This window comes from Lontra canadensis, unplaced genomic scaffold (genome assembly GCF_010015895.1).
Source record: "Lontra canadensis isolate GAN:19392208 unplaced genomic scaffold, GSC_riverotter_1.0 scaffold9, whole genome shotgun sequence".
NCBI classification, from domain to species: Eukaryota; Metazoa; Chordata; class Mammalia; order Carnivora; family Mustelidae; genus Lontra; species Lontra canadensis.
The window spans coordinates 16,707,235-16,727,636 of NW_022631003.1; the positions used below are offsets into that span (position 1 = coordinate 16,707,235).

Genomic DNA, 20,402 nt, shown 5'->3' on the forward strand with positions numbered 1-20,402 from the left:
GAATACTATTCAGCCGTAAAAAAGGAGAATGAAATCTTGCCATTTGCGACAACATGGATGGATCCTGAGGATGTTACGCTCAGTGAAATAAGTCAGAGAAAGACAAATACTATACGACCTCACTTATACATGGAATCTAAAAAACAACAACAATAGCAAAACCAAGCTCATAGATACACAGAAAAATGTGGTGGTTGCCCAAGGCAGGGGTTGGGGGTGGGCAAAATAAGTGAAGGTTTTCAAAAGGTACAGACACCCGGTTATAAGACAAATAAGTCCTGGGGATGAAATGTACAGTATGGTGACAGTGTGCTTGACCTTGTATTGCATATTTTAAGTTGCTAAAGAGTAGATCTTACAAGTTCTCATCCCAAGAAAAAAATTTTTTGTAACTACATATGGTGATGGTTGTTGACTAGACTTACTGTGGTGATCATTTTGCAAAGTATACATTTAAAGTATATATTTAAAAAGTATATGTAAAGTATATATTTAAAAATATATATGTATATATTTTTAAAAATTGACATTGATATTCACATTAGCTGACAAAAGCGAACAGAACCTTGGTGGCTGAGTATTGGGGTATTGGGTAGTAACCACTAGTCTCAAAATTAATAGGAAAAGAATGTCTTGGTTCAGTCCTTTGAGAGTGGGATTCCTAGGCAGTTGGCCTGGTAATAAGGGAGGGGACCACCATGACACTTCACTCTCTGGTTTCCTTGGTGCCTCTCAGGGTATGGGCCTGAAAATACTGTCCAATGCCAAAATTAAGAAGCCAGTAGACTGCAGTCATCAGTCTTTAAAATATAGCACTGCAGTGTCTGAAGGTAAGCTACTGTGTGGCTTGTGGATTCTCTTGAGATGTTTAAATCATGGAACTCTGAACACTTAACTCTTTGCTTCCTGTTCCTGCACTGAGCCTCTTGCCTCAGAATGGCAGTGGGTTGTGGGTCATAGATGAGGCAGCTGGCTCTCTCTCCCTGGGGAGAACTTTTGAAACCTGAAGCCCTTACATGCTCATCCCCTGGCCCAACCTCCGCATCTGTCACTTCCCCTCCGATGGCCTTAAGACTAGTCAGTTCCTCAGTGGTCCTTTCTCCTTGTCTGTGACTGGATGTTCTCTGTTTCCCACTGAATTTCTCATTAGTAGTCCCTCTGCTTCTTACAACAGAAGTCTTCTGTCCGCCACCAGCACCCCCCTCCCGCCAATTCCCTTATTCTTGCTCTCCTTAGTGAATTATGGTATTGGTGAAGCGAGTTTTGGGTCATCGTCACCTTCATCACTTCAGTCACAGGACTTTCAGGTCTGCCAGTACTTCCCGGAGACTTGGCTCTGGGATCTGTTTCCTATCGGGTAAGTGATGCCTCAAGGTACAGTAAGACTGTACAGTGGGGAGTCAGCAGTAAACTCAGACTCAGATAATTCTTAATGAATCTAAGTCTCAAATCAAGAGAGTTTCATGGGGACATGGGAACTTTCTTTTTTCCTGAATTCTTAGGCAATCACAGGCAATCCCTCAAAATGAACTCACATGTCTCCACATTTACACAGTGCAGACAGTGCATTCGGAGTCCACGTCCAACAGATGGAAAGGCACATGTTGACATCAGTTCCTGCCCACTGCTTACCTGATCATTTTGACAAGCCAGAAGAATGGCACATGAAAAGATGCTTAACATCACTAACCATCAGAGAAAGGGCAGTCAAAACTCCAGTGAGATATCCCCTCACAGGTTCAGAGGGCACTGACTTCTTCAGCACACATGACCCCCTACTCTCACTCACCCATTCACATCCTCAGGCACCACCTCCTTCTCCCATATTCATACATCATCACTCACCTGAACATTCATACTCTGAGATTTGCATGTTCTTCAGTTCAGGTGCCTTTTTGCCCCGCCCCTCACAACAACAACAACAACAACAACAACGGCTTCTGTAGGTAAATTTATAGCTTAATTCACAATATTCTCCTGCTGTGTGCCTCACCTGGGCTCTCATGTTCTCACAGTGACTCTGGGAAGGAGGCTATCCATGTCACGGTTCCTGATACCATCACTGAGTGGAAGGCCGTGACTTTCTGTACCTCCTAGTCCAGAGGCTTTGGTCTTTCACCTACTGTTGGACTGACTGCTTTCAAGCCGTTCTTTGTTGAGCTGACTCTCCCTTACTCAGTAGTTCATGGGGAATCCTTTCGCCTTACTGCCACCATCTTCAATTATCTGAAGGACTGCATCAGGGTAAGAGTTGGAGGTACAGGAAGCAGATGTCCCTGGGAGAGAGATGGGGTGTGCCTCCACCCCCATATTTTTCTAAGCCTCTGTGTTGTTTCCTGTATTCGGACCCTTTATTTCTTAAACATCTGCAGGTTCAGACTAACCTGGGTACATCAGATGAGTACCAGGTGGAATCATGGACAGATTCTCAGGGCTCCAGCTGTCTATGTGCTGATGAAGCAAAAAGCTATCACTGGAATATCACTGCTACCAAGTTAGGTAAGAGAAGGAAGCAGTAGAGAAGCAAGGAAAACACAGAGCAAAAGCTCAGTGATTGAGAACTCTATCCTTTCCTCTCCTGCATTTGCTTTATTCTCTAGTTCTTTCTCATTTTATTTGCCTCTATTTTTTTCCCTCCTAAGTCTATGCCACAAAAAAATAAGAAAATGCTCTTTGATGGATGACCAAAAAATTATCCAAACTAGACAATTTTGAATGTGAAAAGGGGAGCTTTTAATATTTATGCCAGGACAAGGGATATATAGTAATGTTACTTATCAAATAGTTAACTATGGGCCAGCTGCTATTCTAACTGCTTGACAGTGGTAACTCATTTAATCATCACAATAACACTTAGATATCATTTGCTCCTAGGATAAAACCCTGGCAACTGAAAGTATGGTCTTCAGATGTATAGTTATCTACTGCTGCTTAACAAATCACCCTAAAACTTTAGAGGCTTGGGGCACCTGGGTAGCTTGGTCAGTTAAGTGTCTGCTTTTGGCTTAGGTCAGATCTTGGGCTTCTGGGATGGGTCCCCATTCATGCTCTCTCTCTAAGAAATAAATAAAATCCTAAAAAAATAAAACAAAACAAAAACACACCAAAAAAACCCTCCCAACAACTTAGAGGCTTAAAAGAAAAACATTTCTGATCACACAGTTTCCATGGGCCAGTAATCCAGGTGCAGAGCATAGGAGGGTGCCTCTGGTTCAAGGTCTGTCAGGAAATACAAGTCACGCTGTCAGCAAGGCTGTGTTTTTACCTGGAGACTCAACTGGGAGAGGATCCACTTCCACGTTCCTCCCAAAGCCTCTGTCCCTCACAGGCTGTAGTTCTGGGCCTCAGCTGGGGGCTAGTGGCCTCCCTCAGTATCTTACCACATGAGTCTTTCCACTGGGCTGCCTCAGGACAGGACAGCTGGCTTCCTGCAGAGCAAGTGGCCCAAGATAAAGAGTGTGCCTGACACAGAAGCTATACCCTTTTTTATAACCTAGTCCCAGAGTGGCATCTCATTGCTTCTGCCCTAGCCTCCTGATTAAAAGTGAGTTGCTTAGTCCAGCCCCCACTCTGAGAGGAGCTTACACAACAATGTAGATATTGGGAAGCAGGGATCACTGGGGGTCCTTACAGTCTGCCTGCCACACTGGACCAGCATTATTGATGTCACCTAAAAACTTGTTAGAAATGTGAATATAGGCTCCACCCCAGATGAACTGAATCAATTTGTATTCTAACAAGATCTGTAGGTCTTTGCATGTTGTTAAGTTTAAGAAGCACTGGTCTAAATGGGAAGAGGCCTCATTGGTACCTCTGGCAATAGGGCTAATGCCTTCCTTTCCCCTTCTTTCTTCCAGGTCATGTGAACTTTACCATTACTACTAAGATTCTGGACAGCAGTGAACTCTGTGGGGGGGCAAAAGGGGTTTGTTCCAGCAAAGGGCCAGAGTGACTCACTCATCAAACCAGTTCTGGTCAAGGTGAGTTTTCTGTTCCTTCCTTTCCCCATTCTTCTTTCCTATTTTTTTTTCCCCTCCTTCCCTCCCTCCCTCCCTCCCTTCCTTTCTTTCTTCCCTTCCTTCCTTCCTTCCTCTTTCTTTCTTTCTTTCTTTCTTTCTGTGAGATTTTTGTAGACCTAGCTTTGGAGGTAGCAGTCACCCCAGCAATGTTTTACGTGTCTAGCCATACAATTAGTCTTTCACAGCTGTCTAACTCCAACTTCAATCAAGTAGCTTACCTTCCTTATTCCGTGGCCCCTTTCTGCCTTTAAATATTTGCTTAACCCATTCCAGTGCTCTGTGAAAGTGCCTAATACAGGCATTGAGTGTACCTGGTACACTCAATGAATGTTAGTTTTTCTTATTAAGATCTCTAATATCATTATTAACTGCTTTTTTATCCCATTATGGACCCCATTGTCAATCCTGCCTCTTAGGAGTTTCCTAAACTTGTCCTTAGCTCTAGCCCTTGCCCAGAAAGAATTTTATTGATAGGCCCATTCCTGCATTGAAGTGTAGTTCTTGGGAGCTTCAAGGAGAAAATATATCCTCTCCAGTTCTGAGAAGCCTGGGGGCCCAGGGAGGGCCTCTTCTCCCCATTTCCCTTCCCATTTGCTGTTCCTTCAGTGCCATCTGCCCTGACATTCATCTTCATTGTTTCCCCCCTATGTCTCCATGTCAGCCTGAGGGAGTCCTTGTGGAGAAGACATACAGCTCACTGCTTTGCCCAAAAGGTGGGTGAATGCAGAGAAGGGTTGGTACTGAGAATTCCTGTCAGCAACAGGAGCTATTTGTAGGCCAAGGGAGGAATATACAGGACAAGAAGGGATAGGAGAGGTGCTGTCTGCGGTGCTGTCCCCAATAGGGCCAATTAGCTGAGAGACAGGGTAAAGAAGAAAAAATGTGCAACACATTTTTTTTTTTTTTTGGTAATTTACTTTCAGCAGAGAACAATATTAACAGGTTAAAAAAAATTGCCTCCAACCCACAAAAAGCACTGGGTACAGAAAACCCTGGATCACAGAAAGTTTTTCTAAGGTTTGGGTTTTGAACTCGCTCTATTTCCACCTTCCCTACTTTCACCTTTTCTCTGCCTCTCATAGGACAAGTGGCTTCAGAATCCATCTCGCTGGAGCTCCCTGCAGATGTTGTTCCTGATTCAAGCAAGGCTTATGTTACGGTTCTGGGTAAATAGCCAGGGATTCTTGCTCAAACAAAACAAAACAAAAAAAAATGGGCCTGAAATTTGCCAAAGCATGGAGTGGGTTGGGGCATGTGGACCAATCTGAAGGAAGGCATGTGACAGAAGAACTTATTTTGTATAGTTGGCATATATACCCTATAGGTATGGGATTAGATGTATATGAGAGTCAAAAACAGGAAGGAGTCTGGACAGGAGGAAGTTAAAGGTCAACAAAGCTCCGTATGTATTTAGGTTCAGGTGGTCTATAAATTGAGGGGAGAAGAAACACAGTATTTATAGCAGCCTCTTAGAAAGTGAGGAATTTATGTATCTGAGTTTGGTTAGGGAAGATAAAAGCATATTTACACAGATGGGACACTTCACTCTTCTGAGCAAGGAGGGGAATTGAGTAGAAAAGACTGAGCTTGAAAATCATACAAAACTGGGCTGGGATTGTGCCATATAATAGCCAGATGACCTGAATAAATAAGTGAACAATTCTGATCCTTTTTTTCCCCTTCTGCAAGACACTAATGATAATCAACCTCTTAGGACTGGTGTCAAAATTAAATATAAAGTTTCCACCATAATATCTAGCAGGGAGTAGGAGCCCTGGACATGTTAGGTTATTTCTTTATTCTTAGTCCCTACCGAGATCCCTTCCAGCTTAAAATTTCTCTGTTTGGACTCTACTGAATCTTATTTGTTGTTTATCAGTCATCTGATTGTAGTATAGCTCACTGTCTATGTCTGTCTTTCACACTGCCTTGTGGGGTCCTTGAGGGTAAGGGCCATGTCCTAGTATAGTTCCTGCCAAATAGTTTACCTTTAGTACCTCTTTATAGATTTGAACTGAGCTTGATGCTGAAAGTGCCGATCTTAATGGGCCGCTTATGTCAGGCTTACTGGTTTATAAAATAAATATATGGATGAGTCAGTAGCTATCCCTGGAAAACAGTGTCAGGATTGTGTATGGTTGGGGGGAACATGGCACTTTGGAGGATAATGTATTTACAGACGGTGGAGGACTTTAGAGATTGAGTCTGAGTATTGCGGGTTTTGTTACGTCACTCACCAGCTCTGCTGACATATCTTCTTAAAAGTCCTGAACTCCCTTCGGTAGCCTGTGTACCTCTCTGTGTACTTCGGCACCTTGTATGAACCCAGTATTATAGTGCTACATTGCAATTGTTTGTAAGGAATTTTACCTGCAATGTTCTGTCATTGTTTGCCCCTCTGATTACGATCCTTTGAGGTAAAGACTGTATTTGACTTATTGTCTCCCAGGCACAGTGTAGGTAATCAACTAAATGGTCGCTGATACATGTTTGTTGAATGAATGACAGTAACTCATAAGGGCTCCTTCTTCTCTCTCCCATCACTTTCTCTCTCCTTTTGGATCTCAGGAGACATTATGGGCACAGCCCTACAGAACCCAGACAACCTGGTGCAGATGCCAAGAGGCTGTGGGGAGCAGAACATGGTCTTGTTTGCTCCTATAATCTATGTCTTGCAGTATCTGGAGAAGGCAAGGCTGCTGACAAAGGAAATCAGGTCTCGGGCAGTGGGTTTCTTGAACCTAGGTGAGTTGGTTCAATCTTTTCTTCTTGGACACATTCTCTAAACTTTAATGCTAGTTTAATAAGAAACAGGGAAATTTCCCCTGAAGTGTCCCGCACCCTTGAAAGCCATGTTTTTTTAAGTTGTCCCTGTGATTTAACATCATACCTGGCTTCCCAGAGTTCCAGAAGGAGCTAATGTACAAACGTAGAGATGGCTCATACAGTGCCTTTGGGGAGGAGGATGGAGATGGAAACACATGGTAATATTGCCCAGTTCTCAATGTACCCCAGTGCATAATTCCTGGAACTATGGAACTATTTCTCTACCACTCCTCTTAACCCCTTTTTTTTTCCTATCCATCTTCTCTACCTCTTTAATATTGTTTATTTCAGCCTCACATATGGTCAAGCCCCTCACCCTTCTTCCTGACCTTGTGCCTCCCCAGTTCATGTCCCCATTAATGCCCATCAATACCTCCCTTTTCTAGGCTCTATGGTCTTACGTTTCCTTAATCCCCTTCTGGAACCCTGTACCAAAATAAACTATAGAACTATTGTACCCTTGCTAGGAAATCCCCCTTCATGCCACACTTCCCTCTTTACCCATATAGGCTGACAGCGTTTGTCACCAAATGTTTTGGCCAAGCTCAAGAATTCATCTTCATTGATGACAATAATATCCAGGATGCTCTCAACTGGCTGGCAGGAAAGCAGCTCCCCAGCGGTTGCTACGCCATTGTGGGAAGGCTCATTCACACAGCTATGAAGGTGCAAACCACACCCCCCCCACCCCACCTTCAGCCCACTACCTGTCTGGGAGGAATTTGCATTTCTTTTCTTTTTTTTTTTTTTAAGATTTTATTTATTTATTTGACAGACAGAGATCACAAGTAGGTAGAGAGGCAGGCAGAGAGAGAGGAGGAAGCAGGCTCCCTGCCGAGCAGAGAGCCAGATTCGGGGCTCCATCCCAGGACCCTGGGATCATGACCTGAGCTGAAGGCAGAGGCTTTAACCCACTGAGCCACCCAGGCATCCCGGAATTTGCATTTCTGACTGAGCAGAATCAAAAGAGCATAAGCCTGGGAAGCAGCATTCTTCGGGTCTCAGCCCTGGCTCCAGATGACTTTGGTCACCATACTCAACCAGTCTGAGACTCAGCTTCCATATCTGTAGAATGGGAATATGTACTGGCACGTGGCTCTCATGGTGTGGTCCTCAGATCAGCCACATCAGCAGCACCTGAGAATTTGTTTGAAATGCAAATTCCAGTCCTACCTTGAACCTACTCTGGGAAGCTCTGGGAGTGTGGGTCAGCAACTTGTACTTTTAACCAGCCCTTGAGCGGTCTTTTTCAAATGTGTGTATTTGTGCGTATGTGTACTGCTTTTGGAATCAGGAAGACTGATTTATGTGATAATAAAGCAAGAACTATATAATCAGGAACATACACTTAATAAGTACTAGGTCTCCACTGAAAAAATTCACAATATAAAAATACAAATAAATACATGTGCAGTGTTAACCAGCCCTTGAAGTGGTTCTGATATTCGTGGAAGTGTGAGAACCACTGGACTAGAAGTTCTCTGAAAGTTCTCTCTAGAAGTTTTTTTACTATTTCCCTAAATCTTCAGCAAGGCCGTCTGCTCTGGTGAAGACTGATAGGCGGCCCAGTATTTTTTGTAAGAGGTTTACTCTGTGCCAGGCACTGTTCTAAGCACTTTGTTTATTTGATATTATTTAATGTTTACAACAAATTAATGAGCTAGCTGCTGGTATACCATTATTAATCCCATTTTACAGAGAGAGAAACTAAGGAGCAGAGATTAAGTGAATCGCCCAAGGTGAATGCTAATGGATGGTAGGACTGTCCTTTGAACCACAGCCGCTGACCTCCAGAGGCACTGCTCTGGTCTGTTCGCTACATTGCCCTTGCCCCTTCCTAAACACAGGATGAGGTGTGGATGCTTCCAGAGAATTTGTTCAATTCAGAATATACCCAGTGAAAGAAAGATCTGTGGGTATGTTGCTTGAGAAATCATTTACAGTGCTGTTCTAGGGCCTGGATTAAAAATCTTGGGCATTAAAAAAAAAAGTCTCTATATAGGATTCACTGGTTTTCCTTATGTAGGATTTTATTAGTGCCCCTGAGGCTCTCTCCTCTTATGCACTGTGTGAAGTACACGTGGGAGGAGCCCAAGCCAGGGCTGGACCCCAAGATCCCAGAGATCTTTCCTCTTCCTTTCTTACCAGACCTGGCCAGTCTTTTAAGAAACCCATCCCCTGTGTAGCAAGGTCAGTGGTGTGGTGCGGGAACTCCATAACTAAACTCCCTGTGTTCAAATCCTAGTCCTGCTGCTTATTAACTGTGTAATCTCAAGCAAGCCTTTAACCTTTTTTTTTTCTTATCTATAAAATGAGGATAACAATTTAGATTAGCTGTTTTTAAAAACTTGCTAATCTCTTTCTGTGAAAGGCATTAAACAAGGCAAATGTCACATAGTCTCTCCTGGAGAAGAGGGTGGGCCTTTTTCTTCTTGAGTGGATGTCCATTTGAGGAGACACGATTGAGTAAGAAGCTGAGAATGAGAGATTGTCTCCCTATCCCCTGGGCTGTGTTTGTTTGCTTGTTTGTTTAAGTATTCCACCCATTCGGAGGGGATGCCTTTTTGCAAATTGCATACAATTCTCACATAGGCCATGCTGGCTGCTGCCCTGACCCGTCTCCCTGTCACCCTCTAGGGCGGCGTTGATGATGAGATTTCCTTGACCGTACATCACAGTGGCATTGCTGGAGATGGGAACGACCACACATGTGAGTGTCTCTAGCTCCTCCTCTTTATATCCTTATTGTGCCTAGTTCTAGAGGAATTCACCTACTTTTAATCCCTATTCACCCTTGTAAACTCAAAAAGGATATGACGATTCTCTCATCGCTTCCCATTTTCCAAGGAATGCCTTATCAGTTAAGTTCTTCATCTTACTTCCCAGGCCCCGATGGTGAGTCAGGGTCTGCAGTGCCTCAAAGGCTCAGTTTCCTCCACTACCAGCCTCTACGCACAGGCCCTCCTAGCTTATACATTCTCTCTGGCTGGGGAGATGGACATCAGAAATGTTCTCCTTGAAAAGTTAGACCAGCAGGCTATTATCTCAGGTATGTTGACTGGGTTAGGAGTTTTTTTTTAATTATGAAAATATGTTCTGAGTTACCTGTAGTTTTTCTCAGTCCCCATAGTCCCACATATATTCTATCATATATAGAATTCCTTTTAGGAAGAGTTGTAAAGTCATTAAATCATTGTTGAGAGTTTTGTGAGAAAGCCCATGGAAGTCCTTAAAAGGTATTGTTATACTTTTAACACGAAGAGGAAAGAGACAGTGGAAGCTAGTCAGAAGACCTGGGCATTGTAAAATCACCCCTTTGTAGGTCTTTAACAGTTCTTTGGTATGAGATCACTGAGGTTGACTGGGTAAGAGTTAAACTTGAGACTTTTTTTTTAGAGAGGCATGGGGAGGGGCAGAAGGTGAGAGAGAGAGAGAATGTTAAGCAAACTCCACACCCAGTAAGTTAAGGGTCCTACTCTTTTTTTTTTTTTTTAATCTGTCAGAGAGAGAGAGAGCATAAGTAGGCAGAGTGAGAGAGAAAAGAATGCTCCCTGCTGAGCAAGGAACCCTATGTGGGGCTTGATCCCAGGACCCTGGGATCATGACCTGAGCCAATGGCAGACGCTTAACTGACTGAGCCACTCAGGCATCCAGTGGTCCTACTCTTGGTTTCAGTTCAGGTCATGATCTCAGGGTTGTGAGATGGAGCCTGTGTCAGGCTCTGTGCTTGACCGGAACTCTGCTTGGGATTCTCTCTTTCCTCACTCTGCCCCATCCCCAATAAGGGCGCACACACTCTCTCTCTCTTTCTAAAATAAATAAATAAATCTTTAAAAAAAAAATGTTAAACTTTTGATTAGATAAAAGAAAGCCTGAAAAATTAAACTTAAAATTCTATAAGCCAAAAAAATGCCCCAGACACGTAAGATTTGTATATGTTTCTACTTGCCTATATCCACTAGCATGAGAATTTATAAATTAGTAAGAGTGGTTTTCATGTAATTGGTGGAAGCATTTATTGATAGTGTCAGTTTCATCTTGGGGAATGATGTATGGCTCTACATACACACTTAGGTACACACATCCCTATGTAAACATTATGGCTAATATATCAGAAGATATTGAGAAATATGTTTTTCTAACCCATTTCATTTTTGGTTGGTACTTGCTCTGCTCTAAGATTTACAAATTGAATATGAGAAATCATTTCCTTCTAGGACCTTCCTAATTATGCTGCTTTCCCATAGGAGAGTCCATTCACTGGAGCCCAAAGCCTGCTCCATCCCTGGATGTCAGACCTTGGTCTCAGCCTGAGGCTGTAGATGGGGAATTGACAGCATATGTCCTACTGGCCCAGCTTAGCAAAGCCAGCTTGACTCAAAAGGAGATCGCCAAGGCCACTGCCATAGTGGCTTGGTTGGCCAAGCAACGTAATGCATATGGAGGCTTCTCTTCTACTCAGGTAAATAGCCTGCTCTCCAACTGCCACTTTTCAGGTACTATTAGGTCCTGTGTAGAGATAAGAAAAACAACAACAATAATGAGCTCAATATGAGATTAGCCTAGTGACCTATATTTATATATATTTGCGAGAGGAAAAAAACCAAAGCTGTTGCCCTTGACTTCTAGGTCAAGGGACTTATAATTCTATAGGGAGGGAGAAAAGCATGTGAAAAAGATACAGGATTCATAACATTGGGTCATGTGAACACATATATAGTACTATATGCATTTAATGCTCTTTCTCTTTTTAGAGTATGAAATGTCATGAGATCAATGTTTTACCACATGTGAATAAGACATATATAATTATAGCTAAATTATAGATTAACAGATTAAAAGCCAATTATGGGATTGGAAGCATAAAAGCAAGGTTTTACGGGTTTACTTCCTTCTACTATTGAATGTATTGGGAAGCCAATAAGATATATAATCTTTACTCTTAAAAAAGTTTACGAACTAGGGGGTGCCTGGGTGGTTCAGCAATTGAATGCCTGTCTTTGGCTTTGGTGATGCTTCTGGAGCCCAGGAATCAAGCCCCACATTGGGCTCCCTGCTCGACGGGCAGCCTACTTCGCCCTCTCCTGCTCCCCCTGCTTGTGCTTTCTCTCTCTCTCTCTCGCTCTCGCTCTCTCTCTGTGTCAAATAAATAAATAAAATCTTTAAAAAAATTAAAATTTTATAAACTAGAAGTAAAGTTAGGAAAAGTTCTAGAATTACAGAGCAGGATTTGGTTATATAACATAATATACAAAAGGTACAAAACAACACATTTCAAAAGGGAAAGAGAGCTTCCATAAACTTGAAGGATAAGAGAGGTCTTCAGGGGCATGGATTTGAGATAGATCTAGAAGGCTATGTAGCGATGCCTGGCTGGCTCAGTCAGTAGATCATGTGACTCTTGTCCTTGGGTTGTGAGTTCAAACCCCACATTGGGTGTAGAACCTACTTAAAAAATAGATTTAAAAAAATAGATAAAATAAAAGGGTATGTATGATTTTGAGTCAGAGCTATTGAAAGGAAGGAGAAATGGCTTGTGCAAGACAACAGTTTGCAAAAGTCCAGAATGACTGTTGGGGAAACTGGGTTAGCTAAAGCATAACGGGACTTCAGTTTAGAATGTTAAAGCAGTTTTATACCAAGGGGGCCCTTTCATATCAGACTCGAGATTTTACCCAATTCTGAGGAGCTATTAACTTTTTTTTACCTTGTTTCAGAGAAAATGACCTATTATTGGTGTAGGGGGTGATTTAGTGGAGGTAGACACTGGATTTGAAGCGATAAGGACACTACTTCATTTGCCCAGGTTAGGGGTAAGGAGAAATTGAATTAGTAGGGTGGCAGTAAGGGAAGAAGGGGTAGAACTGCATGATAAATTCGAATACCGTCATAAAAATTGTCTTAAATGATCATAAAGAGTGTAGTCATTAATTTATTTGCTCTGCAAATGATATCAAATACATGTCTAATTCACTGAGAAAACAAAATAATCAAAAAACCATATTTCTTATTTTTGTAAACATTATATTCTGACTTATTGAAACTAGGGAGTTGCACTGAGGATATAACATGCTAGATTAGACCTGGAAACGGAATAGATTTTAATTGATACAATGTTTAGTAAAGATGTTAAAAGCACTGAGCTTGAATATGATAAATACTTAATTGGAATTTTAAAAAAATTCTGTGGGGGGCACCTGGGTGGCTCAGTTGCTTGAGCATCTGCCTTCAGCTTGGGTTCAGTCTTAGGGTTTTGGGATTGAGCCCCCCATAGGGCTCCCAGCTCCGTAGGGAACCTGTTTCTCCCTCTCCCTCTGTCTGCTGTTCCCCCCTGCTTGTACACTCTCTCTCTGTCTCAAATAAATAAATAAAATCTTAAAAATAAAATTAAATTAAAAATAAGTAAGAAATTATATGGTACCCTACTTCCTTACTTCAAGGAAATTTTTAGCCAAAGATCAGGAACGACTTTCTTCTTCTTTCTGAGCCCTAAATAATTATGATATACAATTTTAGAAAGCAGTGGGTAAGATGTTTAGAACACTCAGTGACACATATGTCAAAATTGTTTTTCAATAAAGTCCTTAGCTATTACAAGAAGTCACATATCACCCACATGGGTTTTTCAGCTAATGATGAGGTCTCATTTCTTGAATTGTTTCCACATACTCGAGCAATAAGGACCTCCTTGGACCCTGTTCACAGAGAGTAGACAAAAAGTTGTTTGTCTATGGTTAACTGCAAAGCTTTCACTGATTCCCAGCTTCCCTAGGGAAGGTCCCCAGTGACCTATCTTCCCATTTTTATATGACAGTATGATGTCTCTTTAATTTGGGAGAGGAAGAAGTGAGGTTCCTTGATTCTGTGGGTACTACACAAGCATGTAGATATACTTGTATCAGTAAAATACAACAATTTTCTGAACATCTCTTTCTTTTTTGTCTTTCCTTTCGTTGTAATATATATAAATCATGTTTTCAGAATGGAGAAGTCCCAAGTACACAGTGTCATGCTCTCTTAGTGGCAGTTTATCTGTCTTATACCCAAATGAAGAAAAGATTGTCACATGGCACAGGGCTTGCAAGAAAGAATCCCAGCTGTGCCATAGAAGATCATTGCACAGCTAGATAACTTCAAAGAATGTGCAGTTTTTAGGGCTATCATGTCACTGCTGTTTCCTCTCCAAATAAGGAAACTGCAAAATATATACTGAACAGTTACCCACTGGCTTCTAACCCTAGCTCATTCTGAAGCTAGGCTTGGTTGAATATGAATATGAGATTAGCCTAGTGACCTATAGACGTTTAATACTAGCTTGATGGCAATTTTCTCTACAGGCAAGATATGATCTCTATGTCAGCTTCCGCAGCATTGGTGAATGTGGTTTCTAGTTACTTAGAGCAGGTTTCGTCCACACTGGGGAACAGCAACCAGATGTGTAGGGTATAGGGTTGTTTGAGGTTAATACCAGTGGCTCGGTTCATAAGTGTATACTCGGTTGTTTTCTTTAGGACACTGTAGTTGCTCTCCAAGCTCTTGCCAAATACGCCACTACTGCCTATATATCATCTGAGGAGGTTAGCCTGGCTGTAACATCCACTGAGGATTTCCAGCATGATTTCAACATTCAGGCTGCCAACCGGTTGGTACTTCAGCAGGAGAGTCTGCCCAATGTCCCTGGGGTGTACACTTTGGAGGCCTCAGGCCAGGGCTGCGTCTATGTGCAGGTAAGCAGTGGTCCAGGAGAACAAGCATGCATTGGGAAGGAGAATCTGAGGACGACTTTGCCTCCCATAGAACCTTTTCTCTATCTTACTTGTAAAGGGAATAGTTTGGATTGTGTGGTAAGGTTCTTCCCAACTCTGATTTGGTTCTCTATTTCTCCCTACTAGACGGTGCTGAAATACCATATTCCTCCTCCTAAATTTGCGGACACCTTTAGTCTTAGTGTGGAAATGGGAAAAGCTAGATGTGAGTGAGCTACTTCTCGATGCTTGACACTTACTGTGCATACCAGGTGAGAAGAGCTGAGCTGGTGGTGGGGGCACCTGGATCACAGAAGCTGAGTGTGTGTGTGTGTGTGTGTGTGTGTCTGTTGGGGATATAGAGTATGCTAAGAGGAAACATAATGGGTTCACACTGATGTGCTCCTTTCTGCCCTTAGTTATGCGGGCAGTCGCAGCTCTTCCAATATGGTCATTGTAGAAGTGAAGATGCTTTCCGGGTTCAGTCCCATGGAGGGCACCAATCAGTTAGTAAGTCTATTCTGTTTTCTGCATTTAACTAGTCCCAAGAGGAACCAACATTATCCCTAAAAAGCTGGTGAAGTGGGCATCACGGTACATACATACAACTCATGACTGCATTATCTTAGTGGACTACAAAAGTGCATCAGAAATATAAAATGGAAACTGGAATAGTCTTGGTTCCTTTTTCTTACCTTTCCATGGTATTTATTATTCCCTTGATCATGAAAGAGCTTTTAGATATTACCCTAGGTCATAGGGAAGGCTCTGGATCTTCGTCTGTTTTATTATCCCCTTTTTATTCAGCTTCTCCAACAGCCTCTGGTGAAGAAGGTTGAATCTGGAACTGACGTACTGAATATTTATTTGGAAGAGGTAGGTATTCGGAAATGAACCTAAGAGCTTGCTTGCTTATACAGCTTTGCAACTTCCCTTCTAATCTCTATGTACTAGTGTCACATGCACAGGGAGGAGGGAAAGGAAAGAATGGGAGAGAATGCGTCCACAGCCAGAAAATGAATTCTGCCTCCATGCTGGTATTCTATAAAATACTCCTATTCACCTCCAAAGAGGTACTGCCTAACAGATATGGAATATGAGCTATCTATGTCATTTAAAAATGTGTGGCCAGAATGTGACTATTTTATTTTTTAAAGATTTTATTTATTTAAATGAATAGAGAGAGAGAGAGAGAGACAATGAGAAAGAGCATGCGAGAGGAGAAGGTCAGAGGGAGAAGCAGACTCCCTGTGGAGCTGGGAGCCGGATGAGGGACTTGATCCCAGTACTCCAGAATCATGACCTGAGCTGAAGGCAGTTGCTTAACCAACTGAGCCATCCAGGCACCCCAGAATGTGACTTTTTAAAAGAAAGTGGTCGGGGAAGCCTTCTCTGAGGAGACGTTATTTGATCAGACTGCAATGAAGAGATAAAGCCAATAAGGAGTATAGAACTGTTGAAATAAAATAAAAGTTTGTTTCTTTGGCCACTTCAGTTAATTTAGTGGAGGAGCCACAGGTTAGAGTAGACCAAGAACAAAGGGGACCAATTTACTGAAGAGCGAGGGAGCTGTAAGCTCCTAAGAAGAAAGAGTCAGGAAGTCAGCAGAAGCCAGTATCTTTAAGACTAGCATGGGGCAGAAGGGACAGGTAGAAAGATTTCAGAAAATTTGTGTGAAGACGAGTCTTTTTTTTCCTTTTCTTAAGGGAGGTTTATTTATTTATTTTTTTAAAAAGAATTTATTTGTTTATTTGTTAGAGAGAGAGCATATGTGCACAAGCTGGGGGGGAGGGCAAGGGAGAAGCAGGGAGCCCAGACTGGGGATCATGACCTGAACTGAAAGCAGACACTTAACTGACTAAGCCACCCAGGCACCCCAAGACAAGAGTCTTTTAACCTCCACATAGAGAGTGTTATTTTCACTTTAGTTTTAATATGATGTTTTGTCTTTCTTCTCCACAGCTGAGTAAGAAGACTCAGACCTATACCTTCACCATCAGCCAAAGTGTGTTAGTCACTAACCTAAAACCAGCAACCATCACAGTTTATGACTACTACCTCCCAGGTGAAGGCTGAGATCTACTTGTGTTTCCCAACATATTTCTGCCTCATTCTTCATGACGTGGCTCTTTATTTTACAAATACAGCTTCCCAATCCAAGTGGCACATAATTATATTATTCAATCTTCTAAAACATTATAATTTAATTATATATCATTTTTTAATCTTCTGCACTGGGATACTTTATCAGATATGGTCCATAGACCAAAAGAAACTATACAAACCATTGTTCTTTAAGGACTAACTATTCTGAATATTTTGCTATGATTAATAATTTACCACAGTATTAGTATTTGGGACTTTCCTGTAATTCTTAATATGCTCATAACCTATAGGGATCCTCTGAAAAGGGTTAAAGCGGTAGTTTTCATGAAGTATTTTCTCTTTGAATGCATGAGGCCTGTAACATAATGATACATGTCATTTCATTTTACAGATGAACGGGCAACAGTTCAGTACTCTGACCCCTGTGAATAAGGTAAGGGTGAGCTTTTAGGGTAGGGTGATACTATTCAAAAGTTAAGGGGAACTTCTTCTGAGTTACTGTTGTTGTCTTTTGGAAGCTAATTTTTTTTTTTTTTAAAGATTTTATTTTTTTATTTGACAGAGAGTCAGTGAGAGAGAACACAAGCAGGGTAAGTGGCAGAGGGCAGGGAGCTTGATGTGGGGCTTGATCCCAGGACCCTGGGATTATGACCTGAGCTGAAGGCAGACACTTAAAACTGAGCCATGCAGGGGTGCCTGGGTGGCTCAGTGGGTTAAAGCCTCTGCCTTCGGCTCAGGTCAGGATCCCAAGGTCCCAGATGGAGCCGTGCATCAGGCTCTCTGCTCAGCAGGAGTCTGCTTCCCCCTCTCTCTCTCTGTCTGCCTCTCTGCCTACTTATGATCTGTCTGTCAAATAAATAAATAAAATCTCTAAACTAGGCTTAAAAAAAAAAACTGAGCCATGCAGGTACCCTGGTAGCTAATTTTTGATAGAAAGTAGGCTTTCCGGGGTGCCTGGGTGGCTCAGTGGGTTAGAGCCTCTGCCTTCAGCTCGGGTCATGATCATAGGGTCCTGGGATCGAGCCCCGCATCGGGCTCTCTGCTCGGCAGGGGAACCTGCTTCCACCTCTCTCTCTGCCTGCCTCTGCCTATTTGTGATCTCTGTCAAATAAATAAATAAAATCTTTAAAAAAAAAAAAAGAAAGAAAGAAAGTAGGATTTCCTTTTCTTTCTTTCTTTTTTTTTTTTGTCTTGAACTTTTTTTTTTTTAAGTAAACTCTGTACCCAACATAGGGCTCAAACTCACAAGACTCAAGAGCCACATGCTCTTCTGACTGAGCCAGGCTGGCACCCTCATTTTTTGTCCCAGACTCTGAAAGGAAGAAGAATAATCTCCATATTTCACACCAGAAAAAGTTTATAGTAGAATTTGTGTGAGGATGTCTATGTGATGATTTTTATTTTTATTTTTTATTTAAAAAAATTTTTTTTTAAGATTTTATTTATTTATTTGACAGACAGAGATTACAAGTAGGCAGAGAGGCAGGCAGAGAGAGAAGAGGAAGCAGGCTCCCTGCTGAGCAGAGAGCCCGATGTGGGGCTCGATGTGGGGCTCGATCCCAGGACTCTGAGATCATGACCTGAGCCGAAGGCAGAGGCTTTAACCCACTGAGCCACCCAGGCACCCCAGATGATTTTTATTTTTTATTTTTAAAAAAGATTTATTTATTTTAGAGAGAGAGAGACAGAGAGACAGAGAAAGCATGAGTAGGGGGAGGGGCAGAGGGAGAAAGAGAGAAGCAGACTCCCCAGTGAGCATGGAGCCAGATGACACGGCTTGATCTCAAGACCTTGAGATCATGACCTGACCAAAAATCAAGAGTCAGACGCTTAACCAACTGAGCCACCCAAGCAGCCCTCTATGTGATTTTTTAAAAACAATATTTTTTTCTGATTAAAATTGATGAATTTTTAAAATTATTTTTACATTCTACATCTTTTTTATATAAAAATACTAGGGAAAAGTAAAAATTACCCGATTCTATTCCCCTGAGATAACACTATTAATAATCTCATCATGCTTTTGTGAGATTTTTTTCTAGATAGGAAAAAACAAGGACAAGCCTGGCTGGCTCAGTCAGTAGAGCATGGGACTCTTGATGTTAGCGTTGTGAGTTCAAGCCCCACCATTGGCATAGAAATAAGTTTTAAAAAATAATTAGGGGCGCCTGAGTGGCTCAGTTGTTAAGCATTTGCCTTTGGTTTAGATCAGGATCCCAGGGTCCTGGGATCGAGCTACACATTGGGCTCCCTGCTCAGTGGGAAGCCTATTTTTAAAAATTAAAAAATAAATGGATAAGAAAAAGCTCCTCTATACTTGTGAAGATTTTCTGAGTATCATGATTTTTTTTTTCGTCTCCCAGGATAGAAGTTGGAAAGAGACTGATTTAATCCTCTGTGACATTATTGGACAGCATTCTTCTGCCTCTTAAAGCAAAATGCATTCAATCAAATAATGTGCTTTCTGTGACTGACTAGAGAATGAGTAACAGATGAGCAGGCTTGAACCTCAGCTACTTTCTACTACGTAGACGCATAGATGCCAGAATGAAGGGCTGCAGGAGATGGGGTGGAATAATCACACAAAGGAGGAATTACATGGAAAAGACCACTGGGAGAGGAGATGTGGTTTAGCCATGTAGGGGAACTCTCCAGAGGGGATATAGAGGTGATCCAGGGAAGATAAAAACATCTTCCTGAGGGTTAAATCTAAGAGAAGATGTAACTTAGGGCTTTAGGAATAGATTAAAAACATTTTTTTCTTTGGAAAGAAAATCTGTGTCCTTGGCCCTGTGCATATTTCTGTGGATACCAAAGGTTCTATTTAAAGATAATGATCTCCCTTTAACCAAAACTCACATTCTGGCTTCTTCATTAGACCTTTTGACCCAGACATGTCAGAGAATCATATTTACGGATTCAGGGAGGGATCAGAGTAGAGAATCCTAAATAAGGGACTGACTGTGTTCAGCCAGCCAGCACTGCAGGGCAAAACACGATTGATAAAAGAAGAGTAGCTGACCAGGATTCCCTATCTCTGCCTTTCTGCATTTCATCCAAGTAGTTCAGCACACTCATGGATTTGTGTATGTGTGTGTGGGTCTAAAAGTTAGATTGAGAAAGTAGAGAGAAATTGAGTCATGACTTGCTTTTCAGAAAGATCATTCTAGCAGGGTGCCTGGCTAGCTCAGTCAGAGGGATGTGCAACTCTTGATCTCAGGGTTGTGGGTCTGAGACCCACATTGGGTGTAGAGCTAACTTAAATAAACAAACTTGAAAAAAAAGACAAAGGTCATTCTAGAAACAGAATGAAGAATGGAGAAGACTAAAGCTGAAGTTCTCAAAACCATCTAGGAAAGTCCTGCGGTAATCTGGAAACAGGTTGAGGAGCTGCAGTGGGCATGAAGCGGGAGCATTGGTAGAAGTTACTCCAAGAGGAGATAGCATCGGGAGAACATAGTAATGTCAAAGAGAAAAAGCACCAAACAATTGAGATGATTTTATTCAGGCTATTGCAATAGAGAACATGTTTATTAATGAAGAATGTCTTAGAAAAGTTAAAGGACCTGAGGTTTTATAGAGGCAGGAAAACAAAGTTGCATGAATATTATTGGGGTCGTCAGGAAGGGTAGAGATGGGTCTTTTCATGGAATATATGAGAACAGAATGGTTCTTTAGGGTCAGCTGTTTTGCCAGAACACAAAAG

At 41.9% G+C, this 20,402-nt stretch overlaps 1 protein-coding gene across 1 annotated transcript in view; it reads left to right on the forward strand.

Moving 5' to 3' along the window:
- The window catches only part of A2ML1 (alpha-2-macroglobulin like 1), a 39,024-nt gene extending 19,198 nt beyond the window's left edge, over positions 1–19,826 (forward strand). Inside the window, 22 exon segments of the mRNA XM_032854925.1 lie at positions 737–830; positions 1,237–1,357; positions 2,016–2,244; positions 2,373–2,499; positions 3,858–3,910; positions 3,912–3,980; positions 4,681–4,732; positions 5,102–5,185; positions 6,588–6,764; positions 6,922–7,003; positions 7,355–7,511; positions 9,483–9,511; positions 9,513–9,555; positions 9,732–9,894; positions 11,093–11,307; positions 14,357–14,572; positions 14,738–14,862; positions 15,010–15,100; positions 15,398–15,466; positions 16,553–16,655; positions 17,088–17,129; positions 19,060–19,826. Coding sequence (XP_032710816.1) covers positions 737–830; positions 1,237–1,357; positions 2,016–2,244; positions 2,373–2,499; positions 3,858–3,910; positions 3,912–3,980; positions 4,681–4,732; positions 5,102–5,185; positions 6,588–6,764; positions 6,922–7,003; positions 7,355–7,511; positions 9,483–9,511; positions 9,513–9,555; positions 9,732–9,894; positions 11,093–11,307; positions 14,357–14,572; positions 14,738–14,862; positions 15,010–15,100; positions 15,398–15,466; positions 16,553–16,655; positions 17,088–17,128 — 2,340 coding nt within the window. The 3' untranslated portion in view covers position 17,129; positions 19,060–19,826.
- The last annotated feature ends 576 nt before the right edge of the window (positions 19,827–20,402 follow it).